Source organism: Psittacula echo (genome assembly GCF_963264785.1).
Source record: "Psittacula echo genome assembly, chromosome: 7".
NCBI lineage: Eukaryota > Metazoa > Chordata > Aves > Psittaciformes > Psittacidae > Psittacula > Psittacula echo.
The window spans coordinates 26474280-26493899 of record NC_137740.1 but is presented as its reverse complement, the minus strand read 5'-3'; the positions used below and the strand labels follow the sequence as shown (position 1 = coordinate 26493899).

Below are 19620 nucleotides of genomic sequence, written 5' to 3'. Positions count from 1 at the left end.
CTACTTAAATGGTAATGTGATACTGCCATTATTCATTTCAGCTATCCTGCTGCTAAGCCTTAAAGTCATCTTAGCTCACATCAGCTGCTGTGTTTCCTTCCTTATTGTACAGCTATATGACAATTTTCATTCCCCTGGGGCTTGTCAAGGACATGATAGTTGCTGGGTACTCACATATACCTTGTTTGATCTCCAGAAGGCCAGGGGATCATGTCCAAATCAGTTACTCTGCAGAGTCATATCTCTCACCCTCAAACTGCAGATATTGCTGAAGGTATCTGCTGTGTGCTATAGGAAAAAAAGCAAGATCTCTGGCAGGGACACTGGCCAAAATGCTTCTTATCAGAAATATCACTGGCTCTTTAGTGGCCTTTTCTTTTAGTTCTGCTCACCTCATTAACCGGAAAATGGAGAACATGCAAGCAGAGTAATTCCCCTTAACACAAAGAGGAGCTATGAGGCTATGCACCAATGCTGCATTTAGCAAAGCCCCACTGAGGACACTAACTCTTGCCTATTCCCATCAGCAAAGCAGGAGCACAAACATGATCAGGTCATGCGCAGCAGCATAAACCCATGGGTGAGGAACCCTATGCTCTATCAAGCATCATAGTGTAGCTCAGTTCAGTCCAAACCCTGAGCTCTGGAGGACTAAGGAATCGGGCACAGGACTGATTTCCAACAAAGACTCCATCATGGAAGGGCAGTCTGCCACAGCCTCATTTTTTGCAGTTAACAGAACACCTCTTATGACAATACAATGACCTGAGGCTGCAGCAATCCAGACCCCACTTTGCCTTGGGCTGGGAAATCTAAATGGATTCATTGAGACCCTACTTACAGAAATCACTTTAATCTGAACCCTCTGAGTCAATGGTAGGGATCTCAGAAGGGCTGCTTTTCACTGATCTCTACAAAAGATGAAGGGCTTAGTGACCTTTCCAGGATTTAAGCCACTGGCTCCAAGGATTCTTGCAACTCATAGCAATGCTCTGGTTGGCAGGTAGGCCTCCACTTGAGGTTGCTGGTGCAGAACTGCTTTTAAATCCACTTCAGAAGTTACTGTGTTGGGTGCCAGCAGTACTCTGTGTTGGTTATAGCATAAACTCTCAAGCCCTTGGGACTACTGTTCTCTGAATGATGAGCTGTCAAACACAGAGGACTCTGCTAGCTCAGATGGCAAGCAGCCATTTTACATTCAGCAACCTGCAACAAGGCAGAAGGAAGGTACCTACTGTGTGATTTCGACAGGAGACTTGCCCATTTATTTGCTTTCTTTTTCTGCAGCAGGACACGTTCTGACTCAAAGCCTCTGAATGGTCTTAGCACAGCAAGTCTGTCAGAGATGCCAGTGCTAGGCTGCTGAAACAGTCCCTCTGGTACCTGCTAAGGACATAGGACTGGCAAAGAGAGAGAGCATTTCCAGCCCTGATCTGAACCATGGCTGAATTCTCTTCTGCTGAATACTGCAGATTCTCTTCTGTGCCTGTGCAACAGTTCTGCTGAGGATGTGATGGGAAACACAGGAACTGTAATATATCTCAGGAGCCTATTTCACCTTAATGTTCTTTAAACATTTATTTATTGCAATTAAACATTTTAGCCTGGAATTTACACATTCCATTATTCTTATTTTCCCCCATTCAGGATGCAGCTGTCATAATGGGATGTTGATTTATGACTCAGTCAACCAGGACTCAAACCCTTAACACACCAAATCCAGCATTCAAGTCAGAGCATAAACTGCTCCTAATTTACTTAGATTAACTCCACATTTAAAGTGCCACTGCAAAAACTGCAGTTCCCCTCCCCTGAAAAGGATGGGTTCCAGAATACTCTCTAAGCCAAATACCGCAAATACATGCAGACAGAGAAGGGCACCTAAATCCCTCCTTCAGAAGTACAGTATTAATGAAGGCTTGTATTAACTCGGCACAAAAAAGCATCAGTGAGCTCCATGCATATTACCAGGGTGACAGGCATCAGCACAGAACTCAGGGATAAAGAGAAGGTGAATTGCTGAGGGAGAAAAATGTTGAGATTTTTTTCCAGACAGGAGCTACTAAGTTCTCCAGGGTGTTTGGAGTTAAGATGAAGTAGGCAGCTGTCTTCAATTAAATGCATCACTGTCGGCATAAGTTGAATAGCTCAACTCACTACAATGATTCACTGAATCTACCTGAACTGGGAAGCTCAGGAATAACAGCACTTGCAACTGTACCAGAAGCTGCTGTCCTTGAAGTCTAGGGGTGCATTTCCTCTGGCAGAACACCTTGCCAAACTCTTCCAAGCTGTGACCACAGCAGAGTGTGAACCTTTAGCAGACACTGCACGCAGGTGACTATGTAGTGAGCTGTGCACGAAGCAGGTGGAAACCTCCTTAGCCACGCACAGGGATCCTGGAGGACACTCCAACTGTGTCACTAGGGTGCAGAGATAGGAAATCCTGCTGCAAAGTGCTGAGCATTTGCAGCTCCCGTGGGAGTCACTGAGTGCAGAAAAGTACACAGGTGGAGGCAACTAGAACGTTTCTCAACTGCACAAAATGTTTTCCATGGCTTCTGTGGCTTAACTCAGCAAAAGTGTTCAGAGAAGAAGGACACACTCTGCTCAAGGAAGCCTACAAGCAGGTGGCCTGGAAGGACTGGGCAATGCTGCCTGTAGCATCCTGAATAACAGGCAGGGAGAGGACAAATGAGCTGCAGAGCAGAGGGAGGTGAACAGTGTAGGTGGGCATTTGCATTTGGATGCCTCCTCAGGCTGCTTGCACAGAAGTCACATCACTGTGGGCAACAGCAGTTGCTCAAGCATTAGCAGGGGCTCTGTAGCAAAGCCAGGCATCCAGCCCCACCACGCAAAGCTGCCACAAGCCCCTTCTGTTTAGATACAGCCATTCAGCTACACGGGCACATCACCCAGCCTGTGAGTAGGATGGAGAGATGTAAACAGACTGACTGACACTAAGATTTATTGCCAATGTTTGTGACTCTGGCGGCACCAAACAGCTGATCCCAGCTCCTTTACGAATGATGCAGAATGAAGGCAATGCCCATCTCCAGTTCAATGTGATTACAGGGTTAGTGTCACCCTCCAACTACAGGGAATTTCTTTTGAGAAGAAAATTACTCTGGGACAATGGGGCTGCAAGGCACACTTGCACATTTACTTATCTCAAGTGTGCATCTCCACCCAGAGCTAATAACTACAGAAAGACAACTGGTGCTTTCAGGATGCATTACATGAAATAGCAGGCTGTGCTGACAGGGATGGCCTCTGTGTTTGAAGGACAAGCTTCCAAAATGACATTTCCTTAGCTCGGACGGATGACGGGCTCAAGCCAATGACAGTACCTATCAAAGCAATTGCCTCCTGTCACCGTCATTGAGTCACTAGAGCAGAATGGCACCTTGTAAGAAAAAAGAGCATTCAGAGGAGTGATTTCCTTTCCTGTGCTGATGCCTGCAAGGAGGAATAGTAATTAGCCCTCCAGCCCTGAGCAAGACTGCCTGCCTGCACGCTCTACCAAGGAGCAGACTTGTGCAAAGCTCTGCACTACACCTGCTTTGCTTTCACAAAGATGAGTCCCTCCAGGGAAGTCTTATTTCTCACTCGCTGAGTAGGTGGAAAAGATATGGTTGCAGAGCACTGGCATTTATGCAGGCCCTGTCATATCCAGGGAATCAGTTTTACACAGATGCTATTACAAGTCCGAGGTAACAGGCAGAGAAAGGAGTCATAAAAAGCATTGAAAGTGGGGTGCAACATGGGACCACTGCTATATGTCTCTCCCAGACCACCCTTTTCCAAGAAGCCAATGGATGTTAGGATTTAGAGAAGTCATCCTTCAGATCACTCACTATCCAAGCTCCGGATCCCATGCGACAGCCACCTAAAGTCCAGGACTCAAGGATAAAAAGGTCCAAAGTCTTGGATGAGTTTTCCTAGAAGGCAAATGCCAAATAGCATACATGACACATGAGCTTCCCACTCTGCCCACAAGCTAAGGACAAGACAGCCATTTCCAGCACTGCAGGGACAAAAGAGGTCCCCAAAAACCACTGCAAGTGAAAAAAATGGGATGAGCTAACTGACACCAAGTATCTTGGCAGGGGACTGCTGAATACCTCCAGGTGATATTGTCTAGCTGAATATTTTGCTAAAAAAATCAAGGTAAGAGCATCTGAAGCTATACACAAACTCCATCTCTTTAACAGGGAAAAAAAGGACATCTGAAAAGAGGACAAGTTTGGGTTTTTTTCTTTCGAGACAATGCTTTGTTTGGAAATGATGTTAAAAGACTTGGAGATGAAAGACAAAGCTTCATTTTAAGTAGAATGAAATATTGCATTGGATCTGAATCCCCTCCTTCCCAGAAACTTCTTTTATTTGACCATAGAACTAAAAAAATCAATTCTTCATCCAGCTACACTCCTGGGTTTGTCTTTGCCTCCCCCAGGACATGGTCTGTATTGCTCTGTTGATCCAGTGTGTTTTACCAGCAGTCAAAATTTCAAAACATTTCCCTTTAAAGAGCAATCTTCTACACCAGTATTGACTTGAGCTCGAATGAGGAGAAAACCAAAGCCTGACAGGAATGGAAAGTATGAAGAAGAGATGTAGGGCTTTTCCAGAATTTATGCAGGGTGAGCTTTTTCAGGTAAGGGAATTAAAAAATGTGAGAAGTTTAACGGAAAAGAAGCTGTAGCTACAGCTCCTAAACTGTCACTTTCCAGCAGTCAATGCCTTGGCTGATGAAGGTTAACACATGTTCATAAGTATGGGTAGCAGATATATTATTTATTTTGAGGAACACCCTGCAATTATTCCTGACATATTGTGTAATTAGCCAAAATTACAGCATATTCACCCAGAGCGAAACAGAGGATAGCATAAATATTATGTGTAAGCCCACAATCACAGAGCGCATTTCATCTGGGTGCAGACATGATTCCATGAACCATCCGAGTGTGTGTCCCTTTATGGGGGCTTCTCCCTGGTCCCCATGGGCTGGACAAAAGGGAAACATCAGAAGTAAAACCCAGACTTTCCCCGTGCCAGCAGTGAGAACTCAAGTGCTGCATGAAGATTTAGCAAACAGGTATCACCACACTGCAGAGCTTTTGGGTTGAGGGATGACTGAGTCCAAAATTCACACCAGCAAAGAAGGGGCCACATCTTTGCTACCCCCAAGGTGGAAAGGCAGGCTTGGAGGATGATGCCTGGAGCTGCCATTTGCTAAGCTCTGCTGCCTGGAGCTGGCAGGAGTGAGAAACAGAAAAATACCTCTGTCCTCTCCCCATACTTGCAGCACCTCTCATCCTACAAACAGGGATGGAGCGGGAGAGGGTTTCTTACAGGGCCACACATCCTAAGGACTTTTTTGATGGATCAGAAATCCTGGGCAATCTTGTGGCAGCACTTTGATGCTTGTACAGTTAGAAAGGCTGTGTTTTCTTTTGTTGATTCCAATGTGCAACATGAAACTTCTTTACTGTCAATTAAGCAGATTTTTTCCTGGTTTCTTACAAAGATTCAGGATATCAGGAAATTCTTTCTATCTAGAATTTGCTCCATGAGAGGATATAAAAAAAACAGGTTAAAAAAACATCTGTCTGGGGAATGTACATCTGGTGAGAGTGCAGGGCTATGGTTGGACTAGTCAACCTCAGGGGTCTTCTCAGTCTTGCTGCTAAGTGGCCACAACTTTGTTATTACACTTCTGCACCCCAAGTTTTTCAAGGGCTCCATGACAGAGTCCTCAGCTCTCCTCACCTTGAAGTGCCCCACACAAAACACCAGATCACTAATAGTCATCACACGAAAAGAGCAGACGCCATCCCTGCTGATCACACCTGCCACAGCACTGTGATTTGTGCTGTTCTCAGATGCTAAATCTCTCCACTTTCCCCATCAATTCAAGAGGCCTGAAATACTGCAGAAACACTGAGAAGTCCCTCACACAAAGCAAAACATGACACAGAAACAACTACATCAATCTTCCACCCTCTCTGCATGGCCAGAAAAGTAAATTCATTAAAATAGAAAATGGACAGAACATGCTATCAACAAGCAGTGAGCAGAAATTAATCATGTAGGATGCTATCAGTCTTGGGGAGGGTACCTGGTCCTACCAACACCAGCTCATAGAAGAGCCCTGGGTAATCACTGAAAGGCAACTCAGAATAAAATTTGGGTCCCATCATCCCTCTGAAAATGTTCAATAACACCAGGCAACAACGTCCCTTTTTGTTATGGCATTCCTCATGCACTCCCACAGCATTTTCCAAAGGGATGAGACATGAGAGACTTCTTTATTTAACAGGTAATGAGACTGTGATGTGGAAAAAATAAAGCCTGAATCAGACAGGTTGTATTGTAATATTTTTTTTTTTTGCTTACTGTACTACTGTAGCTTAAGCACTCCTGCTGCAGTTTGCAAGCATTTTTTGACCAAAATTACATTACTGAAGTTCAACAAATCTTACACAACACCCAAATGCATAAATAAAATGTGCTGCTTGGGCCACTCTGGCTTGAAGAAACATTACACTTCAAAGAGCAAGTTCATGCTAAAAATGGCCACAACCCCACCATGTGACTCAAAAGTTCCTTCTTCTTTCCTTTTGCTTTGTGAAAACACACCTTTTTTACCTTCAGAATAATTTTAGTTTTCCATTTGAGCCAGAAGTTTCCTTCAACCTAATGAAAACACTTGCAGTGTGAGAAAGCCATCACCTGCCTCATTCCATCTAAAGCTCTGTTGTAAGTAAGGATGGTGTTTCATGGTTCTTGTCTCACTACAAACACTTCATTCCCGATGTCAGGTGGCCTTGAGGACTCCAGCAAGTCAGGCAGGTTTACCAGCCACACCACTGCTGTTCCGGGAGAGAGCTGCAAGCAGCAAGCTCCATCCCTCGGGTTGCGGACGCTGAGGATGACACAGTGCAGATGGAGCAAAAATGGAAAATCTGCCCCTCTAACAGGGCTCCAAACACAGCTCTGGCTCCTCCAGCTGCCCGAGAGCCACTCACTGCCTGAGGGCTCAGGGCAAAGGAGCTCTCAAACATGGTTTCTAATCATTCAGGAGCCGCTATCGGGCTCTTCCTTTACAAACTAAAATTTATTTAATGGAAAGTAGAGCTGTGCTTTTGATGAAACAGAAAGAAAAATAATAGAAGGAATGTTTCAGGAAGCGGAGAAGATAGGAGTAGCATAGAAGGAAATGAAATAAAACCCAAAACAAATGTTTATAAATTTAAGTAACGATGTCGTGTATCAGCCAGCAGGCACACCCCGTTCTGAAGAGCGTAAAACCAAACTATAAAAAGCCAGCAGAGAACTGGTGGTTATATTGCACGCTCTGCCAACTCTTTCAGCCACCATCACAGAAAATCCCCACAAGAGCAGGATGTCGGTCACAAAAAGATGCCCACACAAACGTCTGCAGATCGATAACTGAGAAGGAGGTTACAGGCAGCCAGCAATTCAAACCTGGATCCAATTACAAGAGCTGTGCCAGGGAAAGGACAGGCTCAGGAGCAGATGGATGGTCTAAGCCCCTCACCTGCTAATGTGTGATCCCTGCACTTCCTGCAGCCCAGCGGCTCACAAGTCCCTGGGGAGCATCCTTCAGCAACCACAGTGTGCTTCCCAACTGCAAGCCAGTTCCTGGAAGCCAAAACCACTTTTTGCTAATTTCTACTGCTTTTCAATTTTCTGGAAGATGTGGACTGGCTGTTTGAAGCCTGACTTCACTTACAGCAGTCCCATAATGCCTGACCTTTTGCAAACAGTTTTGCTTTGGAGAATGAAGGAAATGTATATATTTGGTAGTTTGGGCAATATGAGTGGCAACTGCTAAGCAAAAAAACTATCTGTGCAGCCAGCAAGGGGAAGGGACTGCAAACTATGCTGTACTAGATAAATATCAATTAAGTAAGCATTAAATAGAAATTTAGTGATGTATTATCAATATAATACATATTATTGATATAATATTGATCTATTATTGATCAAAATATCAATCAAATATCAAGTAAGCATTAACCCCAAGACATTGCTCTTTTCTTCTTTCATTTCAATCCAAACTGCTTAAATATTTCAAGAAAATAATATTTTGGGCGTGGGGAATTATCTGTATTATGACCACAATCAGTTTTCAGCTGGGAAAGAGGAACAAGTAATGGAATTATATTGCCTCTCTGTGAATATTTTGCCAGTTCACAGCATGTAACTGTCCACTGGATATAACACATTCCCTTAACAGAGCACACTGCTGGAGCAAAGGTGAGACAGGAGTGCCACAGGGAGAAAGCTCTGCACAATATGCTCCATGGATGATGCTGTGGGATAAGGGAGAAGCTCTGTGCTCTCCACCACTGTAGCAGATGTATCTAGCCCTGGATCTTCATCTTCAGATCTAGTCCCCACCACTGGAGGCAACCAGCCACTTCACGTCTCCCCTTTTTTGACATCTGTCAGTGGAGTCAAGCACTCCAAACATGAACTGTCACACTGTAAAGGCCCCAGAAAGAAGGATGGGGAGCGCAGGCAGGCAGCAGCATAACCACTCCCCTCCTTTCACCATGGCTGTCCATCTTCTGGCTGGAGAAGGGCCACAGGTTCCTAGCTGAGCGTTTCTCTTTGGGAACATGATAGTGCCAAGCACCATCCAAACTAGAGCTCATCCTTGTGCTCCGTAACACTGAAGGAGAAGGGGGCACCAATGCAAGTCACTCTGAAGAAGGTGTCCCTTGAACTAAATCCAACCTTCTTCCCACATACAACTTCAGGTACAACAGATGCACATGGCTGAGAAGAGAGAGGAACTGCTATTGCTACCTCCACCCTTGCCCTGACCCAAGCCAGGGTCTCCACAAGAGCTCAATACTCCTTCAAACTTAGAGCTCTGCCAGAAGCAGCACAGCCCAATACAGCATCTCCTTAGTGGGACCCCAGGCACAGTGGCGCAGTCATCTCCCCATGATACTGGGAGAAAGGGACAAACCCAGAGCCACAAAGCAGATGCAGGAACAGAGCTGCACAGCCCCATTCAGTAATGATGCTGTTTCCAGCATTAACCCTCATCTTGCAGCCCAGCCCCATTCCATTGGGAAAAGGCAGAGAGAAGAAATGCTCAGAGCTGCTGCATGGAACCAGCCATCACCTCAAACTTGAGAACGAGAAGGACTCAGGCCACCAACCTGCCTTCAGGTCATGGCTTTGTCCCTCTGTCACCTTTAGCTAGGACATCCCAGAATGAGCACAGGACAGCAGAGGTGTCTTACAGGTGTCAGCGCATATCCACCTGAATTTTCTCAGCAGCCATGTAAGCTCCATCAGCGTTTCAGAGTGCACCAAATCAGTGCTTGGAACAAGCACACAGTTATTTGCCTATGCTGCAGCATGGCAGCGTGGGGGCTGGAACAGCCAGAGTGGTCTGCTTGAACAGTCGCGTTCCACAGCTCTCTAGAAATCTGCCTTCTGGTTTACCACTTAAAAATATGTTGCAGCTGCTATTTTCAGAGACAGTACTGTCAGGACGCTGTAGGCCTACAGTCCTGCTACCATGCAGCAGAATTCAGTGTCCACATTGACTCCCCTCAAAGCATTAACCCTGCTTTAAAAATCATGTATTCCAGGAGCCCTTGCTATTAGCATTTGCTTCCTGAGGGGCACAAAGTGTGTCTGTGGCTCTACTGTAGCTTTTAATAGAGATGAAAAGTAAAACTAGCCTCTGTAAAGGACAAGTTATTTCAGGTTTCTGCTACATGTCAGAATAGGGCAAAGGTAAAACTGCAGATGTAGTAGTTGCTTTAAGCTTAGACATGATAATGTATTATTACGAATAATATGAAGTTAGCTAGGGAGTAGAAATGAACCATTTACTGAACAGGAGAACAATGTATAAAGGTACCGTTCCCCGACAGACTGCAGTGTGTGCAGCTCAGGTACAGAGTTGATGAGTTTTGGTACAGATCTCTTCACAAGAGACTTCCAAGATTAAGGCAAAGCAATAATGCAGCCATGGCAAGGGTCCTTTGACAGTACATGGAACATATGGAAATATATGTTTATTTAAAGGCTAGGTCTTTGAAGCTGCTTTCCTTGACCTATTCTCTTCTGTATTCTTGGTCACCTTCTGCCAAGCCATAGAGCTTGCAAATACGAAAGGGATGCCAATCTCTTACATGTTTTGTTTGTAAAAATTCTTGCTTTGATTTTAATAATAAATCACAGCTTGGCTTCAACTGTGCGGGAGTAGGAAACTCCCAGAAATAATGTGCACATGACTGTTCAGAGGGATGGATCAAACAGAACAAATGCCAGAGGGATGGAACAAACGCCTACCTGGCCACTGTGCTATCTGGCATTTCATGGTGTGCCCATCTGGGGAGGGGAAAGAAGGAAAGAAGGTAAGCCCAAGTGAGTTTGCACTTGCTCCTCAACACAGTGAGACTCATGATCATGCTTGTCTCTCGCAGAAGTGAGATTGTTACAATCTCTTCAGCTCCCATGGCAGCTCCGCTCTCCACACTGCCCAAGTCAAGCTGCTGAAATTCTTTTGTAATAGATAGCTTATCTGTTAAACTATGCAGATATAAAATATCTGGTTCTGGTCTGGAAAATTATTCTAAATTCTTGCTGAATTCAGCAAAGCAAGGAAGGAAGGAAGAAAATCTTGTCTTCAATTTGGTATTTTTGGAACTGGAGCTTTTGGGGTTTTTTTTTTCAATGCAACATTTCATTTAGAAGTATACCTGAAAGTTAAAGAAAAATGCACACACAAGAATCTTCCAAATGAAATTGTACCATTTTTCCCCACCAAAAACCAGGTATATCAGTTAATGATAAACTGGTTTATATGGATTTCTTTATGGAGGAAAAATAATCACTCATGAACCTCTTTTCATCCTGACTTTTTGACTTGGCTGGTGATGGAAGAATCAATCATTTGTATTGCTATAATGGTGAACCTCCTCCGCTGGCTAACAATTTGCACTGCCCCCACAAGCACAGCTACCCCTGAGACCATGGGGAGGGAAGACATCCATTCCTCTAGGAGCTTGGATGACTTCCACAGATTTTTTTGGCATCGATCATATCCAGTCCAGAACTCTACAAAGTGGCTTACTGATTGACGTGCTCATCTGCAAGCTGTGTTGTGAAACACACTGGTAGCTGAGTTCTCCATGGTTTGGAAAAAGCTGAGACCCTGCAGTTCTTCCCCAGATTTTAGAGAGCCCAGGGTTGCTATCTGACACCCCCCCTCTCCCCAGTAACCAAGCATAGACACACACTGTGACAGTCACCACATCTGCAAGTCACGAACGTGTGCAATACCACCCCCGGGGATCAGTTTGATAAAATGAAACCCATCTGCCAAGCTGTCATGAGCAGGAGGGAGCCTTTTCCCCCTCCTGGTTATTCTGGTGCTCATTAGCACCGGCAGGTGCAGAAGGCAGTTACAAACACCAATGGCAGAGCTCACTGATGCCAGACTGCCCAAAACAAGAAGGACATGTGTCCGCAAGGCTGCACCCCTTCCCTCTGACATTATCTAGGCTCTTGTTTGGTGAGCTACTTGGCATACATGCCCTCATCTCGGCTAGCACTTCTAAGAGTTCTTGCTGGCCAGGTGATACCAGGATTTCCAGCCATTTCCATTCCCTCCAGCCACTCCTTAGAGATGGGACACAGCACCATATTCTGCAGAAGAGCAGGTAGAAGATGAGACAGACACACACACCCCCCACCTTGGCTGGATGCACACCCAGATAGGCAAACATACACATACTATCGAGAAGTGCTAGGATCCAGCCAGAATCCTACTACAGACAGCAGCTATGCACAGAGATAGTGTAGCTGGCATGAGGACAGTGTAGCAAGGTGGGGAGAAGGGAGAAGGAGAGGGGCAAATTCCACAGGTTAGGCATGTATTACAGCTGTTCTGAGATGAACAACTCCATAAAAGCAGGCAAGGACTAGGACAAATTTAACAGGGATCTGAAAAGGTGCTTTTTACCATTAGCTTCAATTATCATTTTCACCCTGCATAAAATCAGAAAGGACTTCAGGATTTAACTTGGGGAATTTAACAGCTTGCAGAGATGACAGACTTCTCAAATGTTTTACATCAATCTCCAAATGAATGAAGTCCTTCTGTGCCCTTCAGCTGAAGTTGCTCTTGTATTTTACTTATGCTGCTGCAAAAATATCTACATACATATATTTTAAATTCATAATCTCCGTTTATTATTCAAAATGAGAAATACTGCAAAAGGAAAACATGTTTTAAGTTACTGCTTTTTTTTTTCTGTGTGAGCCATTTCCTTCATTTTAGAAGAAGCCTCTAGATCTCCTTAAGAAAAAGCATCCTTTCTATGGAGGAGCACAAAATATGTATCAAACAGGGGGGGAGGGAAAGGGTGAAGGGTCTGGGGGGAGCAGGAGAAAGGCAGATTTTTTTTCTGGGCTAAAAAACATGTTTGAGACTGAGCTCCACATTCCGAGCTGGAAACCCACCTACAAAAGCAATTCCTGAAGGGGTGGAGACAACGCCACACAGTGCCTGGCACTGCCTGACCCAAAGCTGCCTGAATTCAAATATGATTTTCCCAAGTAACAACACCGTTCAGTGGCTCCATTCAGACAAAAGTTCCACCAGCCCTCACAGACGCCGTGCCTGATGGTCCAGCCTGTTCACCTTCCTGGAAGTACCCCAAACTCCTCAGCTTTGCTGTTCGGTTGCCACAGCATGATCAAAAGCCACCTCCACCCTGAAACACAACATCCTGGAACAAGCATGGGGAATTAGGTCTCTGTGTCAGTGAACTGCTTTGTGCCTTGGTCTTACCTTCTGTAAAACAGGAGAAATCCTCCCCGTTTCGTAGAGCTTGTTGAGTACTACAGGTGAAATCACCTTGTAAATGTGAAATATTTTTGCAGTTTCTCGCCATTGCCATAAAACAAGGTCATGTTTAAAAAGGCAAAGATAGTTCCCCTAGCATCGTACCATTTCCAAATGGGATTGTACCCCTTTTGAACATAGCTGTTTCTCAAGTTCCTTTCACTGACTTGCAAACTAGTGAGCCAGCATACCACTAAGTACACAGTCTTTGGGGTTGTGGGTCACTGCACAATGTATGCACATTTCTTTAAAACAGTTTCATTTCATGTGCATGTCATTTTCTATGTCTCTATATTTTTACAGGTCTCTATATTGCAGAAGAGCATCTGCATTGTGAAACTTATCTGGGTACAATACACTCCCTGAAAAAAACAATCTGAGTAGCAGCAAAGTCAGTAGCATGCTGCCTTCCGAGCAGCACACTTGAGTCCAGGAATAAGATGTACCAGTGAAATAAATCTCTATTTAAAAGATGCATAGTGGGAATGAAAGCAAACACAGACCATAGCCTAGGAAAGGACACTTGATCTTCTTTTCAAAGCAACTTAATTCATCTATGTCTTTAATTTCATAAAATGAACACAGTACTGGTTACAAATGATTGACTGACAGTTCTAAAGACTGAACAGCTCTATTTTTACAGCACTGAGTAGCACTGATCCTTCTTCTAAGTCAATAAAAAGTCTTCTTTAAGTCACTCTGGTCTGTAAGTTATTGAACACCTTCCTCAGCATGAAAGTCCATGCAAGTTGAGGGAATTCTTAAAATTCATCAATTCTTGACAGGCATTTAGTGAGTCCAAAGGAAGCAGAATAGGATCTGTGCAGCTGGGTGCATTGTGATAGGACCAACAAGAAGCCTCACCAACCACACCCTGCTGTAAAAGTCACTCAGACTTCAGTGAGAGCAAGCATCTTGAAATCTAGTTAACAGGCTTAGATTTCTCAGCCTTCTTTAGCTCTTGAGGGACCTCACTCAATAGCAGATGGAGATGGGAAGGAAAGAGGAATAAGGAAGAATTTCATCAATGAGACTCCCAGGTTCCATTCATCATCCTACGAAGAGTGATCCCTGAGACAAAATGACCCCATTTCTGGAGCAAGAGCCATCTTTCAGATTGGGCTCACAGTTTAACTAGTATTTAGGGTGGTCCAGCAAGCTAGTACTTATCATAACTTAAGAAAATGAAAAAAAGGGGCAATTCCTTTCCTTTTGAATATTTCAAGTCATGATACATTTCAGATATTTTGCATCCTCTTTTGGTAACTGCTTTAAAACAGATCATTAGTCTGTTTTTTCCAGCCTAACCCATGCATTGTCAATCTTGAAGCATTTTGCTAGCTAAATATAGTCCCTGCCCCACAGCCTATGGATCAAGAGTGCTGACAGCAATACAAAGTAATTGTTCTTTCCCCTTTGTTGACAACAGCAAGTGGCATTCTACATGTGAGAGGCTTTGCCCGTATTTATTTTTGTTCCTCACTTGAGTACAGGTCCTGTACCTCAATCTACAGACCAGAAAAGCAGCCACCAGCTAGCTCTGACGCCTTGCTGTAGAGTCCTGACTGGCAGACTTCAGGCATGGAGAAGGGGCTTCACAAAAAGACTAATGAACAAACAAAATACGTATATGGAAAACATGAGAGGATTACACAGGTTGATGGTACATCCCAAAGAGGTGAGTAAATGAATATCACTCTTTTTTAACCTTGATACTAAAGCACACATGAGAAAAGCCCATGTTCACAGCAGCTTCTTAATGCAATCTCTGTTTTCTTACCTTAGTGGTATTTATTGCAGTAAAAAGATAAAGGAAGAAGTCAATAATAATTCCACTGAGAAATCGCAGAAGGCCTGTTCTTGCCAGGTACTGAGTTCTCACACCTACCAAGGATGGATGAGAACACAAAGCTCTGCTCAGAACTGAAACTGTGGGTGCTGGGACTTCATTGTGGAAATATGAGCAACACGTACAGTAGAGCTGAAGTTTTCTACAAGGAACCAAGTCTGAGCACATACATGCACAAAAAGATAAAGGAAAAAAGGGGGGTGGGGGAGAAGACTACCAAAAAAGCATTTCTGGGTCCTTGCAAGCTCAATATTAGGTGTAAACAGCTGTACAAACTGCTGTCTAGGTAGCCTTCTAAACTAATGAAATTGCCTATGCAACTCTGCTAGTGAAGTAGCACTTGATGGATCTAGTTATCAAATGACCACAATTCTAATTGTTCCTCAGTTTATCGATTTCCTTGTCACTATGCAGAAAATAACAGGAGACTGTTTATGAAACATACCTACAGGGAGGTGGAAAAATACAGTTCTGGGTTAAGCTAGCACAGACGAAGCTACTGGGTCTCTCCCGCCGGAGGACCAGCTTAGCTCACGCTTCACAGCGGTAGCCGTATGCTGCCGGCAGGCGGGTACTCACCCATCCCACCAACGGCGGCAGGAGACCCACCAGGACCCAGGCAAAAGTTGCGCGCAAAGCAAGCCGGTTCCCAGACGGTACTCAGCGGTGCCGGGAGAGCCCAGGGCAGGGGCAGCCATCCCGGCAGGTCCGGGGCTGCCCCACCCCGCGAAGCGGGTCCCCACTGCCCCGACCCGCCGTACTCACCCGGTCTCCTCCTCACCGGCCTTTTCCTGCCGCTGCAGAAGCGTACTTTGCTGAAGACCCCTAGGACGTGCCTCTCGCAGAGGGAGCGTCCGTCCTTGCTGGGGCTGGAGCGGCGCTTGGAGGCGGACACCCGGTCGCTGTTGGACTCCCTCGCCTGCCGCTTCTGCCGGATCAACGAGCTGGCGATAGCCGCTGCCATCGCCGCTCATGGGCCCCCCTGCGCCGCGCCGCACCGGGGGGCGCCACCCGGGCGCTGGGGCCGAGCCGCCGCCGCGCCCCGCGGGGACGGGAGACGGGGACACCCCGCTTAACGCGCTGCGGCCCCGAGTCCCTGCGCCGGGGAGGGCTCAGCCGGCCAGGCGGAGCAGGGCGCCCGGGCTAACAACCATGGCTGGGCGTTGGACCCCGCCGCCCATGGGTCTGTCCCCGGGGAGCGCAAACCCTGGCGCGGGAGGCCGTCGGCGAGACCCCTGGCCGGGCTGGCAGTGCCCCGCGGGTTGTAAATCCGGGAGGCTGCTGTCCCACTTGTAATGGTTCGCCGCCGGCAGCTGTGTCCAAAGGATAGGGTGTGAGGAAAGGGGTTCGCGGAGGATCCGCCGGTCCCTGCGGCGCGGTGCCGCTCTGCCCGAGCGCAGGCGGCGGCGCTTCTTCCTGCCGGTCGCCCTCCGGCGAGGAGCCGTGGGGTGAGTCAGAGTCCCACCGGCCCGCGGCCGGCCCCGGCCCCAGCGCGGTGGCTCCAAGGCGCGGCGCGGCACTGCGCGCACATGGACGCGGCTCTGCTCCGCACCCGCGGCCGGGCTCAGGGCGAGCCGCGCTGCATTTCTGTTTGCACTCCTCCTCTTCCTCTATTCCCCCCCTCCCCACTCCGCTCTCAGAGAGGGCGGGAGGGGAAGGAAAAAGCAGAAAAGCAGCCACGAGAAAAAGCACCAGGTCAGCAAACAAACAGAAAAAAGAAGGTATGTAATTAAATTACATTAAAAAAAAAAAATTAAAAAAAAAAAAAGAGTCCCCCGGCCGCGGGTGCGGGCTCACATCGCCGCAGCTCGGCGCCCCAGGTTCACAGCGCCATGGTTGGCGAAGCTCTCCCAGCCCTGCTCTCCGCCTCTGCCCCGGCAGCGGCTCTCCCCGACGGCAGCAACCCACATCGTCCGGCCCGCCGGGAGGGCCGCGGAGCTCTCGGCCCCGGGTCGGCCCCGGGCTCGGCTGCCGCGGCGGGGACGGAGGCAGGAGGAGCGATGAAAGGAGGGGAGGAGAGCGGGGGGGGCGGTCGGGGGGGGTGCGGCTGCTGCTGCTCCGTGCAGAGCTCAGGATGCTCCGCGGTGCCACCCGACGGCGGCGGGGCCGGGAGGAGCCGAGCCGCGCCCGCTACCAGTCTGCATCCTCCGGCCCGGCCCGGGGAGGAGAGGGGCAAGCGAGGCGAAGCGGGAGGCGGAGGGGGAGGGGCCGGGGAAGCCCCCCGGACTCCCACGCCACTCGGGGCTGCTGCCAAGGTGGCGGGGAGCCCCGCAACCACCGGGCCGGGCCGGGCTGGGCTGGGCTCGGGGGGAATTGCAGCTGCTCCCGCTCGCCCTCCTCTACGCAATCCTACGTGATCGAGGTTTGGATGAGAAAAATCGCGCAGGCAGAGAGAGGCAACTGCAGCTTCGCGGCGGCCCTGCCCCTCCGCCCGGGCAGGGCAGCCCCCGAGCAGTGGAGCCGGGCTTCCCCCGCGCCGCAGCCCCGCCCGGCCCTCGGGGGAGCCGCCTGCCACTTGTGCAGCCACCCGTCCACCTCGTCGGCTTTTGCTGTAGGTGCCCGAGCACCCGGCCTCAGCAGCCGATCGTCTCCATGGCTTTCCCTGCAAGCACAGAGAGGGCGACAGCCCCAGCACCCCAAGGGCTGCGCTGCCGCGGGGCCAGTGCCCCGCCTGGGGAACCTGCATGGCGACTGCAGTGGTGGGCACTGTCGCGCAGGCTGTCGTCAGAGCGGTCCCACGGCAGCCCACCAGTTTATCAGCAGATGCTCTGCTAGGGCTGACCCGCGGGAGCTGGGCGGGCTCCCTCCTATCTCCAGCCACAAAGCTGCACCGAGCAAAATTTAAGGTGCAGAAAAACATCTCTGGCTATCCAGATGAGTAACTGCTGTTGCTACCCTAAGAATGGTGTTATACAGATTTCAGGTTCAAGTAAGAGCTAACAAATGTATGTGCAGGAAGTGATGAGCATCTTGCATCTCGCGGGAGCATACAGTGGTCGGAGTGGAGGGAAAGGAGATCTCAACTGGAGAAAGGAGACCCGCCCCAGGTACACCTTGGTGAATACCAGTGGCAGAACGAGACTAACTCAGTCCTGAAGGTGTACAGTTGAAGCATGTACCCAGCTAAAGAGGACACCTTAAACCAGTTGGTGACACTCCCTGGGAATTACAAACTTCAGCAAAATAATCTTTGTAACTACTTCATTGCAAAAACTTTAAACTATTTTAATGTATTGGGGAAAAAAATGCAACTGAAACAACCACCCATTATGTCCATAAAGATTAACTAAATTCCAGCATTACTTCCTGATTTTCACTCTTACTCCCTGTGTATGCCAAAATGAGGTGGAATCAGGTTCCCCAGGAGAGAACGGGGGAGGAGGATGTTCAGAACCTTTTGGGAAATATAAATATTTGGCTATTGATCTTTTTTTAACTGCTGCCAACTTTTTTGAGCAGATTTTGCTGTCCCAATCAATAAAGATTTTTCTCCCCTTTCCTGTAACTAAAATGCTTCATATTTTAATTTTCTCTGCCAGATTATTTCACTTGACATCAAAGAATGTCGCAGTACAAGGTACAGGCATGGCCTAAAGAAAGCTGTTTGCAATCAGAGAATCACTGTCTGAAATGCCAGTGAATTATCCAAAGCTTCACCTTCAAAGGGTATGAGCAAATCTGGTATCTTCCCAGGAAAGTGGTTTTCCATATATATATTAAGATACTTTTTTTGCCTGTAGTCTTCAAATCACTGGTGAAAGAATGCTGGTTTATTCCAGCCCCATATTAGATAACTTTCAGTTATTTAGCATGTGACTAATTTGTTTTCTTGTGTAGCTGTAAACTAGGAGCAGCAGCTCTGCATTTAAAAATGATCCTAATCAGTGATAAAGTTGGTCACAGTATTTTTTTTTTTTCCTGGTGATTTGTGACTCTGAAAAGAGAATCAACTCTAAGAAGAAATCCTTCTCCCAGGTCTCTCTGCTTCTGCAGTGATGGAATTAAAGCAGAGCTTGTGAAACTGAATATGATGTTGCATTTCCTAAACATGCAGGCCTGTCTATCTTTATAGTTGGCCACGGAGTCCAAGGGTTTGGTTCTGAACGCAGGCACAGTTCCATAAACTCCTGGTGACATTACTGGCATACGCATCTGTTCTGCACCACTCTGGATCGTGCCCCAGCTTCACCAATGAGAGCCCATGCTTTCATAAACACCAAGCAAGCCCAGAGTAGTCTTGAGGTGGGGAACTGAAGGCCAACCTCATAACGCACCTGCACGATCATTCTTAAGAAGTTACATGGTGAGCACTATGAAGCGGGGAGGAGAGAATAGTATTGATTCATAAAATGAACAAGCAAGACAGCATTTTGATCATGCTAGAGAGACATGGCAATGCCCATCCTGCAGTTTGTGCAGAAAAGCCCCATCCTTCACATGGGAGAAAGCAGAGGGTCAGACTCCCCACGGCTGTTGGAGAATCAGTCTCACGATGCTTACTAAATATCCCTACGCCACCCTAAGCATACAGGAGCTTATGTACTAGCCACTTGCTATCAAAGGAGGCCGATATAAAGATTTCAAGACACCGTCATTTCTGAGGTTTTGTTCACTTGGCAAATAAACTCTTCAGTCCTCAGTGCTGAGGCTTAAAATGAAGGGCTGGCTGAATTTCAGAGTTCCGGTGGCTTGAACAGAGAAGTGATTTAGAATTGCATTCCCTTACCTTCCTAAACAGAATGATCTATCTAGGTCAAAACGGAGGTTATTGGCATCTTTCCCTAGTGAAGTGTAATAATTCCCGCAGGGTTGCTAACAGAATATCCTGTTTATTTTTCATAGAGCCTTCAAAAGCCATGGG

The 19620-nt window shown here is 47.1% G+C and overlaps 1 protein-coding gene across 1 annotated transcript in view; it reads right to left on the bottom strand.

Annotated features, from left to right (window-relative positions):
* The window catches only part of FGF12 (fibroblast growth factor 12), a gene marked incomplete at both ends in the record, with an annotated part of 103665 nt that extends 87942 nt beyond the window's left edge, over nt 1–15723 (bottom strand). Inside the window, one exon of the mRNA XM_080623045.1 lies at nt 15525–15723. Coding sequence (XP_080479171.1) covers nt 15525–15723 — 199 coding nt within the window. The remainder of the gene's footprint in view (nt 1–15524) is intronic.
* Nucleotides 15724–19620: the final 3897 nt, after the last annotated feature.